General features: G+C 35.0%; 2 protein-coding genes across 4 annotated transcripts; one reads left to right on the forward strand and one right to left on the reverse strand.

Moving 5' to 3' along the window:
• Positions 1-626: 626 nt before the first annotated feature.
• LOC136809745 (uncharacterized) lies at positions 627-23,352 on the forward strand. Of its 2 annotated transcripts, none has more exons than XM_067066289.1 (12): positions 627-1,586; positions 2,620-2,850; positions 3,743-3,956; positions 4,139-4,279; positions 4,775-5,004; positions 6,867-7,026; positions 8,363-8,654; positions 9,669-9,792; positions 11,191-11,322; positions 11,939-11,992; positions 21,150-21,245; positions 21,891-23,352. In XM_067066289.1, exons 1-12 carry the CDS (start codon positions 677-679, stop codon positions 22,157-22,159), a joined length of 2,853 nt encoding a protein of 950 aa, XP_066922390.1. In that variant the 5' UTR covers positions 627-676; the 3' UTR covers positions 22,160-23,352. The 2 variants fall into 2 exon arrangements, with proteins under 2 accessions (XP_066922390.1, XP_066922391.1); XM_067066290.1 differs by lacking the exon at positions 21,891-23,352 and adding an exon at positions 21,651-21,714.
• Positions 13,353-16,168, reverse strand: LOC136809746 (uncharacterized). 2 transcript variants are annotated; one of them, XM_067066292.1, is made up of 4 exons: positions 15,914-16,168; positions 15,550-15,598; positions 14,440-14,571; positions 13,353-13,779 (listed from the first exon to the last, which is right to left on the reverse strand). In XM_067066292.1, the coding sequence occupies exons 1-4, from the start codon at positions 15,992-15,994 to the stop codon at positions 13,430-13,432; spliced, it is 612 nt and encodes a 203-aa protein (XP_066922393.1). In that variant the 5' UTR covers positions 15,995-16,168; the 3' UTR covers positions 13,353-13,429. The 2 variants fall into 2 exon arrangements, with proteins under 2 accessions (XP_066922393.1, XP_066922394.1); XM_067066293.1 differs by having other exon boundaries at positions 14,440-14,565; positions 15,914-16,167.
• Positions 23,353-23,484: the final 132 nt, after the last annotated feature.

Raw genomic sequence — 23,484 nt, forward strand, 5'->3', positions numbered from 1 at the left:
GTAATCTCAAATTTGATAATAGTTATAATTATTATAATAATTTTCAGGATTTGAGGTGAAGATTGAGTTTCAAATGTGCCAGGTATGATGATGAAAAGCAGTTAGGTGTCTGTGTGGGTCCAGGGCAGAGATCTAGTGGGGGTATAGAGGATTAAAATGCTTTAATATTGTAAACTCGAAGACATTTTACCTAAGAATATATAACAAGACTATGCAAGTTTCCTTTCACTGATGCAAGTTACCCGACTTCATACAAGATAATTTATCCCGTTTTACTGGCTGGAGTAATTTGTTATTCAATAGATCGTCTCTATTTTCTTAATCTAAAATTTCCATTAAATTTGGACACTATGATTTTTGCCTGAGACTAACATATGTGTCCGAAAAACACCAAAGTGTCCAAAAAAAATTGGCCCCCATGTTATTTTGATTTTGTTATTTTTATACCCCTTAGCTTTCCAACAATGTATAACAAGTGCTTTGACTAAAAAAATCGCACGACCTCAAAAATCTAAACAAATTTCCCTACTACTAATTCCTCCTGGTCTTTTACACCTGCAACTTTCTTTGTATCATTATTGCTGCTTGGATGGTTACAGAACGTAGTAGAGTATTATATATATTTTTGAACTCAAATAATTCAACCTTTTTACCAAATATAAAACAGAATCAAAAAATGATGAGTTCAACACAAAATTACAGAGCTCTCGTTGAATTTCATTCAATGAATAAGAACTATGCTCCCCCAATGTACCATCTTCAACAAGATTCAATGGAGTTGCCATGCAATTATTTTTGCTCATTGGTAGTCTGCGATAAAACATTTTCAACAAGTCAAGCTTTCCCTTCACCAGATGCTGCAGAAACAGAAGCTGCAAAATTAGCTTGTCGAGAGTTTCAACTTTTAGAATCGCAACCTCCGATCAACCAAAAGAGTTTTGTACAAGATGAGGATTATGACAAATATTACCAACAACAAAAAGGAAACAATGATTTTTTTCAAGGAAATGGGTTTCATAACGAACAAAGAGGGTATCACCGTGATAAACCAAGATATGAACCTTACCAAAATAAACAGATTAGAACTAAATCTTTTGACAACCAAGTAAATCACAAACCAAAAAGCAAGATCCAACAACAAAACAAATCTCAATATCAAATTGATTCCGCAACAAAATCAAAGTCTCAAGTACATCATAAATCACCAAGCCAACCTTACCAAAGAAATGATGATTACCAGCAATCAAACCAACCTCAGCCAACACATCAGAAACAAGCACAGCAAAAACCAGAGAAAAAAGTGTATCCTGATTTACGCCATCGTCTTAAAACCCTTCCTGTTGATTCTTCATTAGCTATCTATCATTCAGATCCTATCAAAGTCTCAACCATTGGGGAGGTTTGGAAATACATGCATGGTGATGTCTTGGCAAACGCTTTCAAAACGATCTTAACTATGGTTGCACAAGAAGAAAAAACTGAGGCTTTGCCACGATGGAGTCATACTCAAATAGAAGAACGTGTCAACAACCACAATCTCTATGCAGGAGAGTGCACCTTCAAGAATCAAACTTTCAAATCTATAGGTATGTCTCAAAATATAACTTATACCGGGTCTCCCAGAAAAAAGTTCCGCTCTTTGAAATGAATTTTCTCCAGTTCTATAAATTTCTAAACAATCAATCCTTTTGCATTGGAAAGAGGAAGGATAAAATTAAATTTTGAGGGGTCATTTGTCAAATTTAGTCAACTGGATCAAAAGTTAAGCCAAAATGAATAAAAAATTCTTTTTTTTGTAATTGCTCAAAAACGTTGAAAAGCGACCTATCAAATTGTTATAAAAGAATAATTGCATGGATCATGATTTTCATTGTTGAAGCAATAAAAACCTAATGGAAGTATCTTTTTATGAAAAACGAAGTAAGATTTTAAGTGAAACAAAGAAATTTATCTGAAAAACTGAAAAATTTGATAATTCCAACCGATATGGCCCTTAAGCCAAAAATTCAAGCTGAATTCCATAGAAAATAATTTGAAATGACCTAAATGAAATTTTTTAGTCCTTTAGAGAATTATTTCAAGCATTTTTTGTTTTCATGTCCACTTTAAACTCTTTATTCCTGCAAAAAAGTAATAATTAGGTTATAAAATTTGATAGGTCGATTTTCAACGTTTTTGAGCCTTTTCAAAATGTGAAATTTTTATTCATTTCAGCATAATTTTTGATCTAGTTGACCAAATTTGATAAATGCCCCTCAAAATTTAAGTTTATCTTTCCTCTTGCAAAAGGATTGATCTTTTAAAAATTCATAGAACTCCAGAAAACTTCAAAGAGCAGAACTTTTTTATGGGACACCCGGTACCTATATATTTATATCTTAGTATGTCTTGTCTGTCCTTTTCTTTAAATTTACTTTTCTTTCTTAACATTGTTACTATACATAGCTATTTTATATAACCTCGAATCTAGAACAACTGAATAAAAAAAATAAGAAATTTTCACTTAGCAAAATTCACTAGCGAGAGGAAAATTTAATAATGTACAGTAATTTTACTGACAAATTATAATTGAAAGTCTTTTTAACAACTAAATTAAATTTACTTTTCCCTACTCTTTAGCACCAATGATGAGCAAAAAACAAGCTGAGTTGAGTGCAACAGAAGATTGCCTACGTAAATTGGGTTACTTTCAAGAATTGCCTACATCTGAGTATACAATCCAGCCATACAAGGGTGGGCGTGTGATGTACAGCAACCAAAAACAGATCGGTCCACTGGCAGTTTTGAACAATATCAACATAATGTTTTGTTTTGCCAACAGTGGGTCAATTAGAACAAAGAAAATCAAAGGTGAAATAAATCTTGGTGAAAGTGTTGTTATGCAAAAACCTAGACGAGTGCCACCTACCCCTTTTCATCTGATTTACCTAAATTAACACCCAACTGTAAGGTTCCATCTTAGATTTCTTTAAGGTGATTCTCACGAGTTCCTGAAAATTATTTTTTGTCACTCTTCCGGCCAAGGGAAAATATCTAAAAGTCCAGGCCATTTTTTATGCCCTTTTAGCGTCCGGTGACCGGACGCTGCTCCTCCGGAAATCACTATAATTTTGGTAAAAACAGCCTTTTTAGTGGAAAAACACTAGAAAAAGTGCCCTTTTCGGCCACCAACGGACGCTGCCCTGCCTTTCTAAAATATGGCCTGAAGTCTAGAAACTAAAATTTTCAAAAAGTTGTTCTCAAAATAATTCCAAACCTCTGAGATGGTTTGAGATGTTTGGTATGTAGGTTTCTTTTATTTTCCTGAGCAGTACTTGAGAATGTTTTTGCCTAACTATTTTCCAAAGTTGAGATTGATCAAGTTCAAGTTTTGAGTTTTAATAAGCAAACAAATAGATTTTCAACGTAAGAACCATGAAGAATCCATTTTAAGAATTTCAAACTGTGAAAATAACTAGACAAAAAATGTTTGGAGCTTTCACTCAGGACCACATACAAAGGGTTTCTACAGGACCAATATCTCAAACTATCTTTATTATCCCTAAGAGGTTTCAGAGTTTTTGGATTACGTTGAGAATAACTTTTGGAAAAATTTAATTTCTGGACTTATTTTTAATTTTGGCGGAAGAGTGACAAAAAATAAATTTCAAGAATTTTATGGAAACCTTCAAATAAAGAAATCTAAAGTGGGACCTTCAAAAACTCAACAATTTTACCACCCTTTATCATCAACAACCTTTAGATTCATCTGGTGAATTCAAGTACCAAGCTTTCTACACACTGGATGATCAGCTTTTTGTATCACAACCAACTCATTCTGGTTATTATGAAGCAAAATCTCAAGTGTTTAGGATGGTATTGAAACGATACAATATCACGCTTGATTCACAATTGAAGTCTCAATATGTTTTTGCTGGACTTAACAGAGACTTTTTTCAAGCCAAATACTGGCAGAGGTAAAAAAACTTTTTAGTACACTATTGCCGACTTGGAATGTTTGCAATGTTTTTTTCCCCGCATTCATTCTTCTTTAACTGATTGTTCGTTTGGTAAATCCTCAGTCATCATCATCATCAATTTCAAAGAAGAAATTATACTTGCTTGCTACTGCATTATATCTTTTACTGTTTTCCTTTAGAAATTGTCCAAATTCTAGAACGCCAAGCCAGAACAAAGGTTGGCTTCATAGAAGCTATATAGATCCAGCATTTGCATATGATGGTCAACAAGTGGATATCAAAGCTCTCAAAGATGCGATGGGTGCAATATTTGTCCTTGGGTACGTTTTTAAAGCAAAATCTATTTTTCAGGCTGGGAGAACAATAACGAGACTTTTTTATTTTGCCCTATTTTACATGTAAATAAAAGTAATTTTGAATTTATTTTATTTTATGATGACAAACATTGAAAGTTGAAATCTAGCAACATTTAATAATATTATTAAGATGAGACTAGCGTCATAGTAGGACGGGTCCCAAAATGATACATGCCATCCGAATGTGATACATTACATGTCATCCCAATAATAGCCGGTCAGGAGTTGTGATAACAGAGGTTATAGGATTATGAGTAAAGTGTTAGTGGGTCGAATTTTGTCAAAACAAACTGAGTGTAAAAGTATTAAATTTGCGTGAATTCCTACCTAGGCTTTGATGTCAAAGTTGTCGTTCTCATAATTTTGAACCCTCTTCGGATATGAATATTGTTTTGAAGCATGCTTTGGAAGTTTTAAGAAAAAATATATGTAAGCATATTCATGATCTTTCTAATTCAGTGCCAAAACCGAAGTGAATTCACATGAATATTTTATCAAACAACCACCTGCACTTCAATGTCAACCTCTCCAAGAGATTCAAGATTTGATGGTCTGCCATGTTGGAAGCAATTCTGATTTCTTGCCAAATGCTGCACTCCTTGGCAATAAAGATTTCTCCGTCCCCTTGTATGTGCAAGATGAAAAACTGTTTTGTAAGAAGCGAGGTTGTGAAGTAAAACTTTTACCAGGTATAATGATTTTCTGTATTTTACAAAATTACAAATTTGTTCTGAAATACTTTGTTTGAAATTGGAATTATGTTCTATTCACAATTTGCTTCACAGTACTTTTTAAGAACATGAAACTGAAAGTACTGTGAAGCAAAATTGTGTATTTATTTTGTGGAAATTGTATCATGCTCCTTCACCTTGTAGTGCACTCTCTTAGGTTCAGCCCCCCCTTATTTTTTTTTTTTGGGGGGGGGGGGGCTAAGAAATATTTTGGCCTTTAAAGAGCCTGGGGGCTAAAATTACCAAAATATTTGGGGGGACCAAGATTGTTGGGGGAGCCTAGATGATCTAAGTGAGACTGTTCAGCTGTTCAGCTAAATTCAAAAGATATCTTATCTTACTATTAAATCAAATATAAAAAGCAAAAGACTTGTAAACATAAATATTAAAACAATTAAAATTTAGTTTTCATTTATCAGTACTCGCATATATTTTTTATTGACTTCTCTCTACGGGGGCGGGAGAACAATGTTTTTGTTTTTGTTTATCTTGGGACCTGAAGTGTTAGGGGACCTTTGGGGGGAGCTAAATTGATTTGGGGGACCTTACTTTGTTGGGGGGAGCTAGAAACCTGGCTGAAGCTATGACTCTTGAAGCATCGCTTAAACTTTAATACATAATTATGCTCTATAATTCTATTCATGATATGCACCACTGGAGAGCCTTCTGAGAACTTTAAAAAATTTCGACCCAATACGTCACTTAAACAATAGAAAAAGTGAGTAAAAGAAAAAGCAGAAAAGTTACATAATTTCGTGTAGTCATTCGTGCATATCATCATGACTACATATTAAAAATACTTTCAGTTAAAAGTTAAGAACATTCGAAAACTTGAATATTTGAATATTCTTATAAGGAGAACGTTTATGCTCAAGGAAAATTGTTACATTCTCTAAATTAAAATCAATAAATATTTTTTTATACATTCGACTTCTACCTTCATTTAAGTCATAATGGGCATAATGTTTACTTTATAATCATAAACAATAAGGCAAAATTCCTGTACTACATTTCCCAGCTTTGTGTTACAGGTCATATATCAGACATAGTTTGGACCCACACCCCTTCTTAAGGGGGGGGGGTGATATGTACCATCCGGAAAAATGGGGGGGGTCAGAAATTTTCATGAAAAAAGGGGTAGGGGCTTATATATATATTGTAGATTATTTTCAAGCACTGTTATGAAATATGGTCTTCATGAATTGAAAGGGAGTTTTCTGTTAGAGTAGTCTGAGTCAAAAAGAAGAAAGAAGTTTATTATTTTACTTTATCTCTAAAGATATTTCACATGTATTTGTTAGCTATTTTTGTCCAAAATCCTTGGGGATAGGCATTTTTAAAGGTTGGGGGATGCCAAGAAGGGGGAATCAGACCCCTTTCTGCACAATGTATCAGGTTTGGAAAGCGAATACATAGTCTCTCCAACGAATAATGTGCAATGATTTGTTCTTTCCAAATCACATCTAACCAACCCTCTTTATAAATGAAAATTTATTTTCCAACTTTTTACAGGTCACAACATAATCAGGTTTGGAAAGCGAATACATAGTCTCTCCAACAAATGATGTGTATTTGAAAGCAATATCATGCAATGATTTGTTCTTTCCAAATCACATCTAACCAACTTTCTTTATAAATGAGAATTCCTATTCCAACTTTTTACAGGTCACAACATATCAGGTTTGAAAAGAAGCAAATACATAGTCTCCCCAACAAATGATGCGTATTTGAAAGCAATATCATGCAATGATTTTTTCTTTCCAAATCACATCTAACCAACCCTCTTTATAAATAAAAATTTATTTTCCAACTTTTTACAGGTCACAACATATCAGGTTTGGAAAGCGAATACATAGTCTCTCCAACAAATGATGTGTATTTGAAAGCAATATCATGCAATGATTTGTTCTTTCCAAATCACATTCAACCTGTTGTCAGATCATGTTGTGTGATTTTAATCATGCATGATCCACTAGCTGGGTAAGCAAAAATCGTTGAAAAATAATGCTCAATTTTGTTTGTCTGCATTATTTTTCATGATTTTTCGTTACTTATAATTCGCACTGACCTTTATATATCCCTGGACTAAGCTATATCCGCCATCTTTGATCGAAGTTTTTTTGAAAGTTGGTACCTGAAAAGAAGCCATTGTAGTGTTTGAACTTTTGTCTAACGACAAACGGCGCTACATGATTTATGTACACGCGAAACTAGACCTAGCGCTCTCTCCGCGTGTACCAATTTCAAAAAAAACTCCGATCATACTAGCTTTGAGTAACTTGATCCAGGGATATATAAAGGTCAGTGATTATTCGTTGTTTTTTGTTTTTGAAATTACAGTTGACTTGCTCCCCTATTTGATTAAAGTTCATTTGCCCTTAAAAATCGAATAAGAGAGTGTCAACTGTATACTATTGTTGATCATCGCTAATTCAAACGTAAAAACAAATTCTAATTTCTTTCGAATTACAAAGAGATTCGAATTTTACGTGGATGTTAAATCTATATTGAATAAAGAAAGTGACTGGTTTATTTCGAATTATAGAAATATTCAAATGAAATAAGTTCGCCGTAGCTAAAGCGCACTATATTCAAAATTATATCATTTTTTTATGTGGAAAACCTACAAAAGGACGAACTATCCTTACTATGAGATAAAAAATATATATTCGTATTTTTAGTTTTCACCTTTATTACGAATGAAATACGCGCAAAACACTTTTCGATATTGTTGCGTAATTTTGCGAGACTTTTATTTTCGTACACGTTTTCTGCGCGATAATAAAGGGCGCGCGAAAATTATGGGGTTAAGGAGTCGCTCTAATTCTTCACATACCGAATTCAATTAAAAAGCTTCAAAACAATTTTGTAAAAATAATCCCGCAGTTTGCTTGTAAAATAGCTCTCTGTCTCTAAATTTTACATTCAAACAGTTTTTTTGAAATGCTGAAAACTTCATTCAAATCGATATATTTAGCTGGTGAACTTCAAGGTCTTATTAAAAGAAAAATGTTAAAATAATACTGGGAGTTTGACTTAATCTTCCAATTTAGACTTTTTTTTGGCGTCCCAATACACAGGTTGCAAAATTAAAGTCTGAAAACAAATCATGCTTTTACTGTAAGTTGTAAAACAAGTAACATAGGGATAAAATCACGTGAACTCTTTCGAGTAATCACATGTTTTGTCTACATTGATATAATTTTGCAACCCGATTATTCTTTGAATACGGGGGGGGGTTGCTTTAAAAGAATATTTGAGTAAACGTTATTTGGCAAATAAATTTTTCAATACCTTTTTCTTATACAACTTTCAGTGATCTTCCCTACGTGTTGTTCATGCGCTCGGCCGCCAACACTGGATTTGCATCCAAGACACAATACCTCTCCGACTATTTGACTCAACTCATCAAAGGGAATTCACAAGCAGCACTAGACATCACCAGTTTAACGGAGAACATTGGATTGTGGACAGATCCTGAATTGGAGTGTCTTTCTGTCATGTCTATGGACTCGATGTTCGAACTTTTTTCTAATTTCGGACGATATGATTCCCGTTGGAATGAAGTATTCATGCAGCCTCCTACTGAAGACCTTCAAAGCCTCATGGTAAGAGTTACTCTTTGCCAGAGTGTATCTCACGTTTATCGCTTCTGTGCACATTGTCTGTTTAATAAAAAAATTACCGTTCGGAGACCTCTGCGATGAAGTATAATATATGACTAGCAACACTTCCCTCATCGTATCCCCTCTCTCACCAACACTCCATCGCAGCGGTTGGTTTGAAAAATCTCAAATGAGAAAAGACAATGACATCAGACAATGTAAGGGAAGATAATGGGATTAGACATTTTTTTTTCCAAGTTTTTTCCGTTTCAAACGAATTTCAATCTCAGTAAAGCATAAATTGATATTTTACATAGATAGCCCAGAAAGCCAGGATTTTCAGACAGTCTTTCGATCGTTTTCGCGGGATAAGAAGTGGCATTTCGACGAACTTTGAAGAATTTGGCATCGTCTATTTTCTGTTTGAAACAAAATATCTCTTTGGACAATGTATAAAGTTGATGTCTTTTACCTAGTAATTTAGTCTAGCAAGCTAGACGACTAATTCATACATAGTAGAAATAAAGCAAAAAGTAATAAAGAGAACAATTTTAGTCGTCTAGAAACCTTTGTGCACTAACTTCAAGCAAAAGAAAAGTGTCAATATTTTGCAATTATAAGTTTTTCCCGCTCAAAATAATTCTTGAGAAAAACATGTGTGTGGATTTGTGTATTGAAAGTTTTTCATTTGAGTTGATTTTGTTTTGAGAGTTTGTTATTGCTTGATAAATTGTTTTCTCGCTACGCAAGTTTCTGCGTAGCTAGCCCCTGTATCTATAAGGCTGGAACACCGGATTCTTCCAGTCGTTTATACAAACTAAATCCCGTATTATTATTATTAGTATTGGTATTATTAGTATTACACGCATTATAAACGACTCCAGTCTACTAGTAATTAGACATTTGAAAAGTCGTTGAATTGATTTCACGGGGTCTTCGGGCAGCCAGTTCGCCTACCTTTCCATTGAAAATTTTCCTTATTAGTTTTAATTCTTTTTTTAAATCTTTTTATAATAGGAACGATGCAAAAAGGAATTGAAAAGTAGAAAAAGTTCAAAGAAGAAGACACCAAAGAAAAAGGAGCCAGAATTACCATGGGAATTACCTCGCTACAAGTTCAAATCACGTCTCCATACTCAAGGTACGTTACGTAGTTACGGTATCTTTAGTGTTGCAATGGTTCCGTATGTACCGTCATTCTTCTAATTTAATCCGTCCTCTAATTAGTACGAATTAATTATTTTGGCAAAATGAAATAATTTATCTAACTCTAATTATTAGTACGAGTCCATGATGACGAATTTCTGATTTTCCTCTAATTTAGTACGATAAAGGTCAAATTTTCCTCTAATTATAGTACGAATAGTAAAAATAAACGTGCCTAAATTTCTCTCGCAACTGGTATTCTTTTTTCTTAATACGAAGGCACGTTATCGATAAAGGTAACAGGAGAGCGAAGATTCTCGTTCGATCTTCCACAAGGTCAAAAAAAATCACAAAATTTTTACTTCAATCAAGGCATGAAAGATATTTTAACAAACTTGGAAAATAATTGAGATATTTAACTCTTGAACGGTCCTTAATAAGACGAACCCAGTAAAATGGTATCAAAAATGAGGAATTCAGTGAAAAAATTGCCAACTTTGGCACTTTTAGGGGTGGTATACACCAATTTTGAGGGTAAAATCAGTTAGTACACTATGGAATAACTGCAAGGGTGGTGGTGTCTGTAGAAAATGTCCAAAATTGCAGTTACTCCACATAGTGTCAAGGAGTAACTGCAAGACCCCCCCCCCCCTGAAGGAACTGGAAACTTTTGAAGAAAAGAGAAAAGTTGGTCAAAATAAGAGTTTGAAAAAGAAAGAAAAAATAAATAAAAAGTACCAAAAAGTGTGTTTTTAATTTTTCAACCCCTAATTTAATACGATTTGATATCTCTTTTACTCTAATTATTAGTACGACAATCAACGTCAATTTCCAAGGTATTTTATTTCCTCTTATTATTAGTACGACCCCTTCAAAATAATTATTTTTTCCGGAGGATTAAATTAGAAGAATGACGGCCGTATGTAGACGGAAATCCGTCAAGTTGGTATTTTTCACTGACATTTCCGTCCCGATTCTAAGACATGTGCGTGCCTGATATGAAACGAGAACACTTATGTAAAACTTTAATTTGATATATTTTATTTTATATCAGTTGGTGTTAATTTGACAATATATATTTTTAACCAGAAAGAACCGTTCATCGAAGATACCGTAATGTGTGCACAACGGTATTTCAGAAGCCTTGACTATACTTTGGGCGTACAAACTTTGGCGGGCAGAAACTTTTGCGAGGTCCAAAAATCGCGAAATTCACGACATTTACTTTCGCGAATTCGAAGAAAAAATGTTTTTCGCGAGCATAAATTTTCGCGAATCAATACATAAAAAGGAGAGACTTCTTTTAAAATACTGAAACAAAGCCTGTTGTCTTTTCAATCCAAAGCCATCTATCAGTTGGTTTTAATTTGACTATATATTTTTAACCGCAAAGGCCCGTTCATCGAAGATACCGTACTGTGTGCACAACGAGGTTTCCGCAACATGACCGGTATCCATCTGAAGCAAGGCGATTTCACCAATATGCCGTTCGTAGATGTTCCAGTTGAACAGCAATTTACAAGAGGTAAGGATTTTCCGGAAATAGGGGGGGGGGGCGTACGGGGTTCGCTATTACCGAAATACCGAACAATTTTGCTAAAATTTCTGAAATTCTGTAATAATTTGAACCTAAGCAAGTTTAGCAAATTACACCCCTTTCTCACAGCCCTAGTGGAACTTTTTTTCCTCAGTGGGAGTTCTATTGTTCCAAGGTTAAAAAATCCAGTGGAGATGGTTTTGGAGTGCAATTTTTAGACAGGGCATTTTCCCACCGGGACGAAATTTTGTCGAAATTTTCCAGTGTGGTTGGGGTCCCAATGGGTCTGTGACACAGGGGTGTCAAATTCAAGTCATTTTGAAATCAAATTCACTATACTCTGTTACCTTACAGTTCACAGTATTTTTTGTTAAGGGGGCACCAGCGGTTTGCGCGAATGAGCTTTTTTTCATTTTTCACTTGCGTGAACAGAAATTACGTGTTTTGATAAAAAAATGTGTTAGTGCGTGAATTTGGACAAAAATTGCGTCATTACCTGAAAGAATTGAATGTCCGCTGGGGGGGTTGTTAAAGCATCTTTCAGCTTGTTAAAGGGTTTCACTCTCAGAAATGCAAATGTAATAAATGTTTTATTTTTTTATAGGGGCGTTTGATCGATATTATGTTTGGGCGCGTTCTTTTAATTACGCCGAGAAAGGTTTGTCTATTCCCAGCTGGCACACAACGTTGTTTCAACGTTCATCTAACGTTATATGGACGTTGTAAACGTTAGATAAACGTCGAAAAAACGTTGTGTGCCAGCTGGGTTGTTCATTTGTTTATATTTTTATTTAATTTCGGTTTGTGATGTCTGGATATCGTTAACGGGCTACTTGGACTACACAATATATTGACGAACAATATTCGACAATATGGCTTGCGGACCGTAATGTACGATGTAAACAACTGGTACTCTATTATCAAAAGCAATTTTCTTTCTTTAAACAGTTACCCCATATTGTTGGAATATTACAAATCGAGCTAACAATATATTGCGAACATTTTTTCCATATATTGCCGGCACTTAGCAATATATCGTCAATATAATTGCTTGACAACATATTGTGTAGTGTATGTAACCCTTAAGTTAGGCGATCTATTTTTTCAAAATCGTTAGTTCATATCTTTCTTTGAAGTTTTGCCATTCTAAAAGTTAATTTAAAGAACAAAGTTTTATTTTAAAATTGAGCAAAAGCTTTCCGATTTAAAATCATCTTCAGTGCTCTATAAATTAATGTATCGATGATTTTTAGGTCATATCTTTCTTCTTTTTGAGTGCAAAAATCTCCTATTCTTCGGGATATTGAAAACAGAATTTTTGTTCCTACCTGGAGGTCCTGTAAATTAACCGTTGTCCGTTCGTTGGTTCGTCCGTTCGTTGGTTCGTCCGTTCGTCTATTACAAGTTTTTCTCAAGATTGGCTCGTTAGTTTTGATTTTTGTCACAAAGATGCAAAATAGCTATGCCTAAAATGTGACAGTGCCCGATTTTTGATGAATATGCTTTTCATTTCTTGAAATTGCCGGAAATAATGCCTGAAAAACTGGTTTTTCTATTTTCTCAAGATTTCATCATAAGTTTTTTTCTGATATTTTGCACAAAGATGCGTACATAGCAAATGCCAAAAACATGACCGAGTCCGATTTTCGAGAAAAAAATCTTCTTTTTTTTTACAGTGTTCTTTTTACTATGCAATAATATTAATAATAATTAAATATTAAATTAAAACGTTACAATATATAAATAGCTTAAAATACATAGAGCTAGGAAATGGAATTCAAAGTTAAATAAAAAATTGAAATCACGACACAAATGAATATAGTGAAAACTGAATCGCAATCCTGTCGAAATAGCACAACCTTTCGGGTCAGACCAGCCCAAAAAGTATAAGCAAAAGCAATGGAAAATACGGTGAAAATATTAAAAACAAGAACTATGAGAAGCACTAAAATCTATGAAAAGCTAAGATTTCAAAATATTGTTATTAAACAAATCAATTTCATCAAACCTAAGGTTTGGCATTAAAAATTATTTTCTGTCGGTCAAATGTAAGAAGGTTTCGAATTCTGTTTAAGCTCCAAATTTTCTTTGCATTTTACAAAAAATTGGTCACTGCTAGATAGCTGATAGTGACCCCACCACAAAAGGCTGCTTGTGGCATACCTGTGTACATCTTGACATCATAAAATTGCTTGGCTTGGTAGTTATCTTTGGTCATTACAATTTCTCCATTCACGACGATCGTGAATACGTATACTCCCGATCCTTTGTATCTGTGCCGGAACTCGACGTCGTAATCGTAATTCAACTTTGGCGAATAAACGCCATACCAGTGGTTCCAGACGCCATCCACTGACGAACTAAGTTCGATATGTTGATTTCCTTGTTGTTGTTTTAACATGACCAATGGGAGTCTGTGACCATAGACTACCCCAACTCCGTCACCTAAAAGAATAATATATATTTGGTAAAAGTCCAATTAATTTTCGTCCAACTATCTTCTTTCAAAAGATTGGGTGACAGAGCAGGTTTATACCTTTTGTCCTTATTGGGGCTAATCAGCACTGCGTACTGCACCCTATTTGGTGACAATAAAAACCTGAAAGAACTTTTCTTATCTGTTCTTATGTATTGTGTTTTCTCGATGAAATGTGATTCTCTTTTATGCCGGCCTTTTGGTACGAAATCGGTAGTCCTTATCATCACTTTAGCATGTCGAAAAATAATAACCTACATAGGGGTGCAAGATTACTACTATTCAACCAGGGGGTTGGAAATTGTTCCTCTATAAGCCCCAGTCCACAATAAGGTAATTCATGATATGCACCACTGCAATGACTTCACGAAATTATGTAACTTTTGTTCCACCCAATACGTCACTTTTTCTATTGTTTAAGTGACGTATTGGGTGGAAAATTTTAAAAGTTCTCTGAAGACTCTCCAGTGGTGCATATCATGAATGATATATTTAAACCAGGCTGTTTAGAGCAATTCAGCTTTTGAAAGCTGAAATATTTTTTTTTTTAAATAAAAGATAAATAAACGGGGTGGTCTTAATTAAGACGGGAGAGGGGGGGTTGGCAAATTAAACCTTTAATTTCAAACCTTTAAAGAATTGGAGTATTGCACACCATTCGATATTCGTCCATTGGTTGATACGAAATTTGATGTGGACGATGTTCTCTGGTGATAAGACGGGGATGATACCTCTCAAAACGTTCCCACTCACTTCTTCGTCTGTCATATAAAAAAAATTGAATTACATGTTCATGATATGAACCATTGCAACGTCTTCAACGGACCCAACAGCTGATTGGTTGAAAGTGCCGAATTGACTGATTTTACGTCATTTACAACCAATCAGCTGTCGGGTCCGTGATTCAATGTCAGAAGACATTGCAATGGTGCATATCATGAACTATAAATTCGGCTGTCATTACTCCGGAGGGAGGGGGTACCTAAGGCAAGAGGAGGGCGCGACACCTTAAGGGAGCCTTTTTAGACCTGGAAACAGGGACTTCGAAGGTTCGAAAAATCAGAAAACAGTCCTACTGAGTAGGCCGAAAATAGTGGTTTGTTTTGAACATCTTTGAAATGGGCTATTCAAGAAATAGTCTGTACTCCCTATGTTGAGGAGGTGTGACGTACAGGGTGGTCTGGAAAATAAAAAATCCAGAGTGGTCTGGTTTTTTGAATGATAAAATCCAGGGTGGTCAGTAAAATCGGGTTGAAAATCCAAGGGAGTCTTAAAAAATTGGAAAATAATCCAGGGGTCACCTTTTTTTAAAAAGATCTCCTCAACATATGGGGTACAAACCTTTTCTGGAATAGCCCAATGTTGGTCAAATTTTTGTCTGGAGGCATTTCTGAAACTGTTAGTCATGTCATGTATATCTCTTGGTAATGAGTTGAACAGCATTGGGCTAGTGTCTGAACGACACTAGGAGAGCGATGCTCACGCGAGAACAAACCTTATGAGTGCCACGGCACGTCACAATGTCTGTCTAACCTACCCACACTCCTATATGAGAGTAATGGTACCTAATTCCCCTCACATAGCATGGGTTGACCAAGTGAATCGTAGAGACACGGTGAGTATCGAACTCGGGCCTCCCAGGTGGGAGTCAAGGATGATAACCACTATACCACTACGCCTTTTTGATTATTTTGAAAAGTGTATCTATAAATGTGTTGTATAAAGAATTGTACCCATACCTTTATCAATGACAACTAATGGGGAGACACCATGGTAATTCTGTGGCACCTAAAATACAAGAAATTAGGCTTTGATTACCCAGTTGCAAAAACAAAGTATAATAGCCCCGCAATGGGGCTTTCTGGATTATGATTGCAAAAAAAAATTCTTGGACAAAGAAAGAAATGTGAACAATTTTTTTTAACTTTTCCAAAAAGTGTATTGGATCAAACATAACACGCCAAAGAAAGATTATTTTTCGGTAGAAATCTTTTCCTTTGATCTATTTCAAATAAATTTTTTATTTATTCTGGTTTATAAAGCTCGTACATTTTCGACCACACTCGGAGGAGAACTATTTACCCGAGAAGTTTTTTAACTTACCTTTTTAAAGCATTTTTCAGCACCAATTCGAATGAGAGTAAATTTTAAAATACCAATCAGCACCAACAGTTTCCACGGCATCTTGGTCGTATAATTATCGAGACAATTCTAGACGATTCTATCATCTACACGCATGGTCACTAATTATATTATATAATCTTTTATAAAAGAGAATACACGCTTTTTTATAAGAATAGTGTACTTTGGATGAGGGTCAAGTATTCTTATGAAAGTGCCTAAATTGAGGATGAAATATTCTTAACGTATTCTTAAGGTATTATTTCTTATACTTGACTTGACTTTTTTACAAACATGAGAAATGATCAATTTGAGAGTTTTGGACTTTTGAGTGAACATTTGGGTTAAAATTACATTTCTTCCTCTAAGCTTCAATTTATCTCAAAGGAAGCAGTTTTTTCTGTTAACCAAATACAAAATGACTGTATTCTTAATTGAAATGTGAAATTCACCGTAGAGGGTATTCTTAGGCTATTCTTACCATTTGGCCAATTTTCACCCTGATATTCTTATAGAAGATATTCTTATAAAAAAGCGTGTAATTTAGGATGAGGGAAAAATAGAAGCCTCCCCCATTGAAGGGGTGAAAGAAAAATGTGCAATTTTGTATTACAAGAAGGACTTCTCATTCACCAAATCGTAAAAATTCTAAAATCAAGATGTTTATATTTTGGTGCCATATAAAGATTGTAGACCAGAGGGGATGTGATGTAAACAAAGATGCAGGCTACCGTTGTAAAATGTGTGAAAACTTTTTGATCTTTTTTTTTTTGGAACAAATAGCCGCCTGGGCTTACGCTGTAAGCGCACAGAGCTTTACTGGAGCCTTAGTTAAGCTTATTCAGAGCTCCATACAGGGCTGAGCTGGTTCCCAATGGTCGTAAACCTCGTGGGACACTCCCTTGCAATGGATTAGACCCATTGAAGTCCAGCGAAGGGGGCAGAACCGAAGAATTTATTTTTTTTTGGAACAAATACGGTAGTAATAGCGAATTTATGTGTTCGAGATAAATCGAGGGGGGGGCGGTATGAAACAAAGTTGACATGTCTCCAAAATTGCTGCCCACTTTGTTCGACGACACCAAAATACCGTCGTCTGTTTTTAGGTGAGCAAAGGCGATATAGAGCCGTACATCAACTATCGACTTTGTTTTGTACCATTTCACTTACCGTCGCCCTCGATATCCTCCGATACATAAACTCGGTAATACGCCTGGCCCGGGTAGCTTAGTATTATCCTTGTAATCTAATGGTTGTGGGATTGATCCCCGGTCACTGCTTACTCGGCGAATTAGCAGCTTTGATTGGGTAACCAAATCTAGGCTGTAAGTTACTGGGAGCTGAAAGTGGGTGTATTGCTCCAACTCAGTATTCGACCTCACAGATCTAGTGCAAATAGAAAAGGGGATAGACTCTCGGCTCCTTCGACATCTACCCGACGGACATACTACTCTTAGGTTCCAAATAAACGCCCCCCCCTGCTTGTTAATTTTTCGAAAATTTTCCAACCCCCCGGACCTTATTAGGACCCCCCCCCGTTTATTAACTTTTAAGAATATTTTCAGTCGGCAAAAAGAAGTTCCCTTATTTTGCTCCAAAAAGCCTAATTTTAGCCTATATTTACTTTATTTTTGGGTTTTCAAAAATACAATTTTCAATCCCCACCTTATTAGGTCCCCCACACCTTAAACTCCCCCCTTTATTTGGAACCTAAGAGTACTTGCTTAATAGTAGTATTATGTTAAAGAAAAACACTGGAGTTTTAAATCTCATATTTATACTTCTTATGAATGACTTTCTACATGCTGGACATACTCTAACCTTGCTACTTGATAATTCCTCCCAAGTTTTCAAAAGTTTTCTATCCAAATTCTACATGATAAAACTTCTGGGGCACAAGATATATCAAATCTTCCTATAATTGGAGCTAATTTTCAGTCCCCGTTCAGAAAAAATCTTCCCGAAAAAAAAGCCAAAAATTTTTTTAACCCGTACTTATATCCCTAATTAAAAAATCTAAATTTATTTCATAGTACAAGCTTTTCGGCTACGTCATCGTCAGTCCAAATATAGAATGGTAGAAAATCACAAATTTTCTATCAAAAAATGCTGAAAAATTGCCTAATAATCTACAAATAAACAATTTCATTCTTAAAAAAATAAAGAAGTCCAAATACTCCAAAGCGAAGAAAAAACTCTTTCATTGAAATTTTTTATTAAGGTATTTGTAAAAAATAAGCAAAAAGAAGTATAGAATATTAATTTTCGAAACCAGAGATTTGAGTATGCTATACATCAATTTTCATTTTAGTCTATGAATAGTGGTTATTGAATAACTAGTTTCTAATAGCATTGATTGATTATTCAAACAACAAAGTCCCAATAGACCTTTTCAAAAATTACGTCACGAACTATGGCGCGCCAAAGCGGAAATAAATACTATCTCTTTAAAACAATACTATCTTCGTTTAAAACATACTATCTTTTTAAAAAAATACCATTTTCGATTAAAACATACTATTTTCGTTCAAAAAATACTATTTTCGTTGAAAAAATACTATTTCCGTTTGAAAAAATACTATTCTCGTTTAAAACATACTATCTTCGTTTAAAAACATACTATCTTTTGTAATGATACTATCTTTTTTTAAACAATACTATCTATTTTAAAACGATACTATCTTTTTTAAAACATACTATCTTTTCGAAAACAGTCTGGAAACGAGGCTGGCACGTCTTGCCTCGCTCATTTTAAAGTTTGCATGCATGACACACGCTGCCGTTTGACTTTGATGCTTTTTGATAATAAAGCACCTGTGATCATCCGTTCTCCAGAGTTCTAAGATGTCCTGAATGATGTTGTCAAGTTCATAATCGTTAATTACATCATATGTTAAAATATCTTGAGTAAATTCCTTTCTTCGCGTTCTAAGTGTCCTATCCGAGACTCCAATAAGATCAGCAATTTCCTTCCATTTGAACCCTATTGTTTTTAGTGCAAGGACTTGGTCTTCGTTGATATCTTTCAATGGTCTGCCACGAGTAGCCATTTTACTGTCAGTCAGGTCAGATCTTGTAGGGAGCCGGAAGCCATCTTGTTATGTTGGTCCTGATGTGGGCGGATGAGGCCATATAAAATAAACACGAAAAACCAACGCCCATTACACGCCCCTCAAAATGAAAATTACACAAATTTGAATAATCGAGGCAACCTATATTCGAAAAAAGATAGTATTTTTTAAAAAGATAGTATTTTTTTAAAAGATAGTATTTTTTAAACGAAGATAGTATGTTTACAACAAAGATAGTATTGTTTTAAAAAGATAGTATGAAAGATAGTAAAAATAGTATTCTTTTTTAAAGATACTATGTTTTAAACGAAAATAGTATTTTTTAAGCAAAAAATAGTATGTTTTAAAAAAGATAGTATGTTTTAAACGAAGATAGTATGTTTTAAACGAAGATAGTATTGTTTTAAAAAGATAGTATTTATTTCCGCTTTGGCGCGCCATAACGAACATCACTTGCCTCGTATTCAAACAATCACCATGGTGATTATGTCCCTTGATACATTAAATGATTTATTAATGAATAGAAACTACACGCTTTTTTTTATAAGAATACACCTTATAAGAATGTCCATGATGAAAATGGCCAAGAAATTAAGAATATGGTAAGAATATCACCATCATGGAATTTAGCAACTGAACCTAAGAATGCCATTTTTAATGCATTTTAACCTGTAGATTGCCAGTTTCGAACTTAACTTAAGAATACCGTAAGAATATTTTTGGATGATTTTCGCCAAAAAGTTAAGAATATCCATGATGAAATGAAAAACACCATTCTTATATAAAAAAAAGCGTGTAGTTTTATTAAAATTCGCTGTGAGTTAATCACCATAGCAACTTTTTCAAAACGAGGCAAGTGATGAGGTAAGCTGTAGTAGTTGTAAAAATTAAGAACAAAAAATTTAATTTCGTGAAGAAATGTGTCGTAAGAGCCATTTCACAGTTCAGAAATATTAAATAAATTGAAAGATATAGGTCAAAGTTTATCACTAATTAATCATCACTAACTCATTTTTAAGGGCAGAAACTTGCGTGATTTTCGCAAATTTCGCCCTTTTTCGTGAAAGTTTCCGCCAAGTAAGAAATTACACGAGAAATTCGCGAAAGTTTTTTCCGCGAAAACTACACTTTTTTTGCTATTTTTTACTAATTTTTCAGTTTTTGTGCATTTTTATCGCTTTTTTGCCTGTAAAATGAAATAACGACTGAATAATTTAGCAATTTTATCATATATCACACTCCTCGTTTTCATCGATGAGTACTCTTCTCCTCAATTACCACATTTATCTTGAAACCAGGGTCGTCTTTTTATGTGCCTACGTTCGTAGTCATCTAGTGTTCAACTGTGACAACTGGGTTATAACGGCGGAGCAATCAAGAAAAATTGATTCGCTCTGGTGTTACTTTTTGCGTAGAATGGTTCGTGGTGGGTTTCGTCGACAAGATCCGGATGATGAAGAGAATGTCAGACTTTATTACACTAACAATGAAATTCATGGTATTTGTAAAACCGAAAATGTTTCGAACTTTGTGCGCATTAAACAGATAAAATATACATCTCATTTGGTCAGATCTAGAATTTGTATGACCAAAATGTTGTTATTTTAAGAGGACAAATGCAAAAAGCGTGGTTAGAAATACTACCAACACATTGCTTAAACAGGTCCTCGTGAACATTGGCTTGAATAAACAAAAATGTATAGAATTGTCTAGCAATAGGGCATTTCGAACCGGCAAATTCTGCTTTTTCCCGGACACACTGTACATCTGAAAGATTACCTTTTTTGAGAGAGAGCCCTATACTAGACTGGAATTGGTTATTATATTATCAAAAGTGATCGATGATATCTAAGAGCTGTTTACGTTGTGAGTAATGGGACTAGTGTAGTTTTTGGGAGACCCAGAATTCCCGAGTTACGAAAAAACCGAGTTATCCCGAGTTATGACGTCATTTTTGGAATTTAGTGACGTCATTTTACATTTCATAACTCGGTTTAATTTGCTTCCTTTAACTTTCCGAGTTCCGAATTTTCTTTCCGGGTCTCAGTTTTTGGTATTTAAAGCTTTCATGCGGTCTGTATAAACGGCAATCATCAGCCTCAAATAAAATACGTTAAATACAAAATTTATCTCTATTTCATCTTCAGACAATTACTTCGACACTACTTGCATCGCCTTGAATTCTGAAGAATGGCTTGAAAACTGTGAAGAAATGAAAATGAAGAAAACCAAAACATCCAACAGTAATACATATTTTTTAATATAAAATTTTAACCCCACTGTTGAGGATGTTGATTTTTCAAAGTATCGAACCCCCTGGATATTCTACTTAATTAGTAAAGACCCCTGGCTATCCACTCTTATAAAGATGCTTTAAACCCCTGGATATCGTATTTTTTACTTGAAAAGACACTTTACCCCCTGGATATCGGCTCCCTTGTAGATGTTTAACCCCCTGGATATCCACTTTTGAATAAAAATCGTTAACCCCCTGGATATCTGCTATCCTCAACAGGGGGCACGGACTATTTCTGGAAAAGCCCATTCTACAAGAGCCAGTACAAAGTAGGGTCAGTCCGTAAAAAAAAACCTCGGTCTGTAAGCCTTTTGTTTCTTTTCATTGTTTCTTACTTGAACTTGCGTTTGAGAAATGATGAAATCTTCAACCAATCCCAGGAGGAATACTTGGTAACGTGAAAACTGAGCAAATATATTTTTATCATTTGATATTAACAAAGGAAAAAGCTAACAAAAGGTTAAAACAATAAGAATCAAAGGTTAAAGGTATTCACTTATGTAAAAACAAAACCTTTAACCATAAGTATTATTATACCTAGTATACTGTATTGTTGACAGATTTTTTTAAATTTTATGATTATTTCTAATAGAATCAAAACAGGATGAGAACAACCTTCCAGAACAAGAGGGTGATCGAAAAACTAGCCAATCAGGTGAAGATGCTGCTCAAAATAAACCAATCACAAACGATCAAGATGATGACGGGGTAGACATCGATGACAAACTTGATTACGTCAATATTGAATGTCGTTGGTTTCTCTTGACTGAAGCTCCGAAGATTAATGATGGTTTCAGGAAATTGATCGAATCTCATGCCTTTACAGATGTCATGGAGAATATTAAGAAATTGTCCGGATGAGGGTATTTTTTACGGACGGAATCCGGAGCATCTACGACCATGTTCGCACGTAACGGTTCCGTTTCGCTCTGAAACGAAATGAAGCCATTCTATTGGTTAGAAGTGACATAAAACTTGAATTTAACCAATAGAATGGTTTCATTTCGCTTCGGAGTGGAACGGAACCGTAGCGTGTGAACGTAGTCTAAAACAGATCATCTCGTGCACCGTAGGATGGCTAAGCTTTCTTGTTCCCGGGGAACCGTTCTTTACGCATTTTCGGAATCTTTCCGCTGGTTTTCCGGGCATCCCGGCAAAAATGCTGCGTACAGATGCGTAAACAACACACAACGGCCTTGAGATTGATCGTCTTACAAGTTGATACTAATTTTGAACCTACTCAGAGTGTCGGTCTTTTTCCATTTTAAAGTGGCAAATTAAACAGTAAAGTAAGGAAGTCTGCGACCGCAGTCGGAGGCGACCCGAAGGCTCCTCTTTCGATAGCTATCTACCCGAAGGTAGGGGAGGGCGCCACTCTTTCTCCCTGGATTTCTCCACTTACCCTTGATCCTTCTCTTAGTTGCTGAGCATCAAGCAGAGAGGCGTCAAGTACCATTTTGGGAATCTTTGGTATGACCCGGCTGGGGGTTGAACCCACAACCTTGCAAACCGTAGCCGGATGCTCTACCACTGTACTACGGTCGCTAAACAGTAGCGTAGACAAGGTGGGCGCAAAACTTGTGTAGGAGAGTCAGATTTTTATGACACACTAATTATATTTTTCATAGTATGAATAGATAATTACAGTATCACAAAAATCTGCTGCTCCTGTCTACGCTACTGTTAAAGTTTCCCCGGGAAAATTTAGCCATCCTTCGGTATTAAACATAACACGATGACCAGCCATAACTGGAGTTTGTCTGACGACGGTTTGAACACCTGTGGGAGATGTATGGACCTAACGTGAGAATTGCATTGTTTCGCTATCCATTGTTCTAGAAGCATTGATTCTCATTTCTCTTTTGATATTAATTTACGGGCATCTTTATGGATCTACGTTTAAGTTTGAAACAATAACATTACGTTTCGCACGCCAGCTATGGTTGACTTGGCTCTTAACATATGACATTATAGTGGTCTTTATACTGAAAAATGCCAAGCTTCTTAATTGTATCATATCTTTGTTTTTACGCAGAAAAGATTTTTATGCTTTATCTTTTTTTCGTCTTTTTTTTTAAGATCCATAAACTACGTAATTAAAAAAACATGAAACCCTCTATATGACTTCGGATGACTAAAATAATGAACCTTGACATAATATTCATTCCGTTTTTATTTTACAGTAA

This window comes from Clytia hemisphaerica, unplaced genomic scaffold, assembly GCF_902728285.1.
Source record: "Clytia hemisphaerica strain Z4C2 unplaced genomic scaffold, Clytia hemisphaerica genome assembly, whole genome shotgun sequence".
Taxonomy (NCBI): domain Eukaryota; kingdom Metazoa; phylum Cnidaria; class Hydrozoa; order Leptothecata; family Clytiidae; genus Clytia; species Clytia hemisphaerica.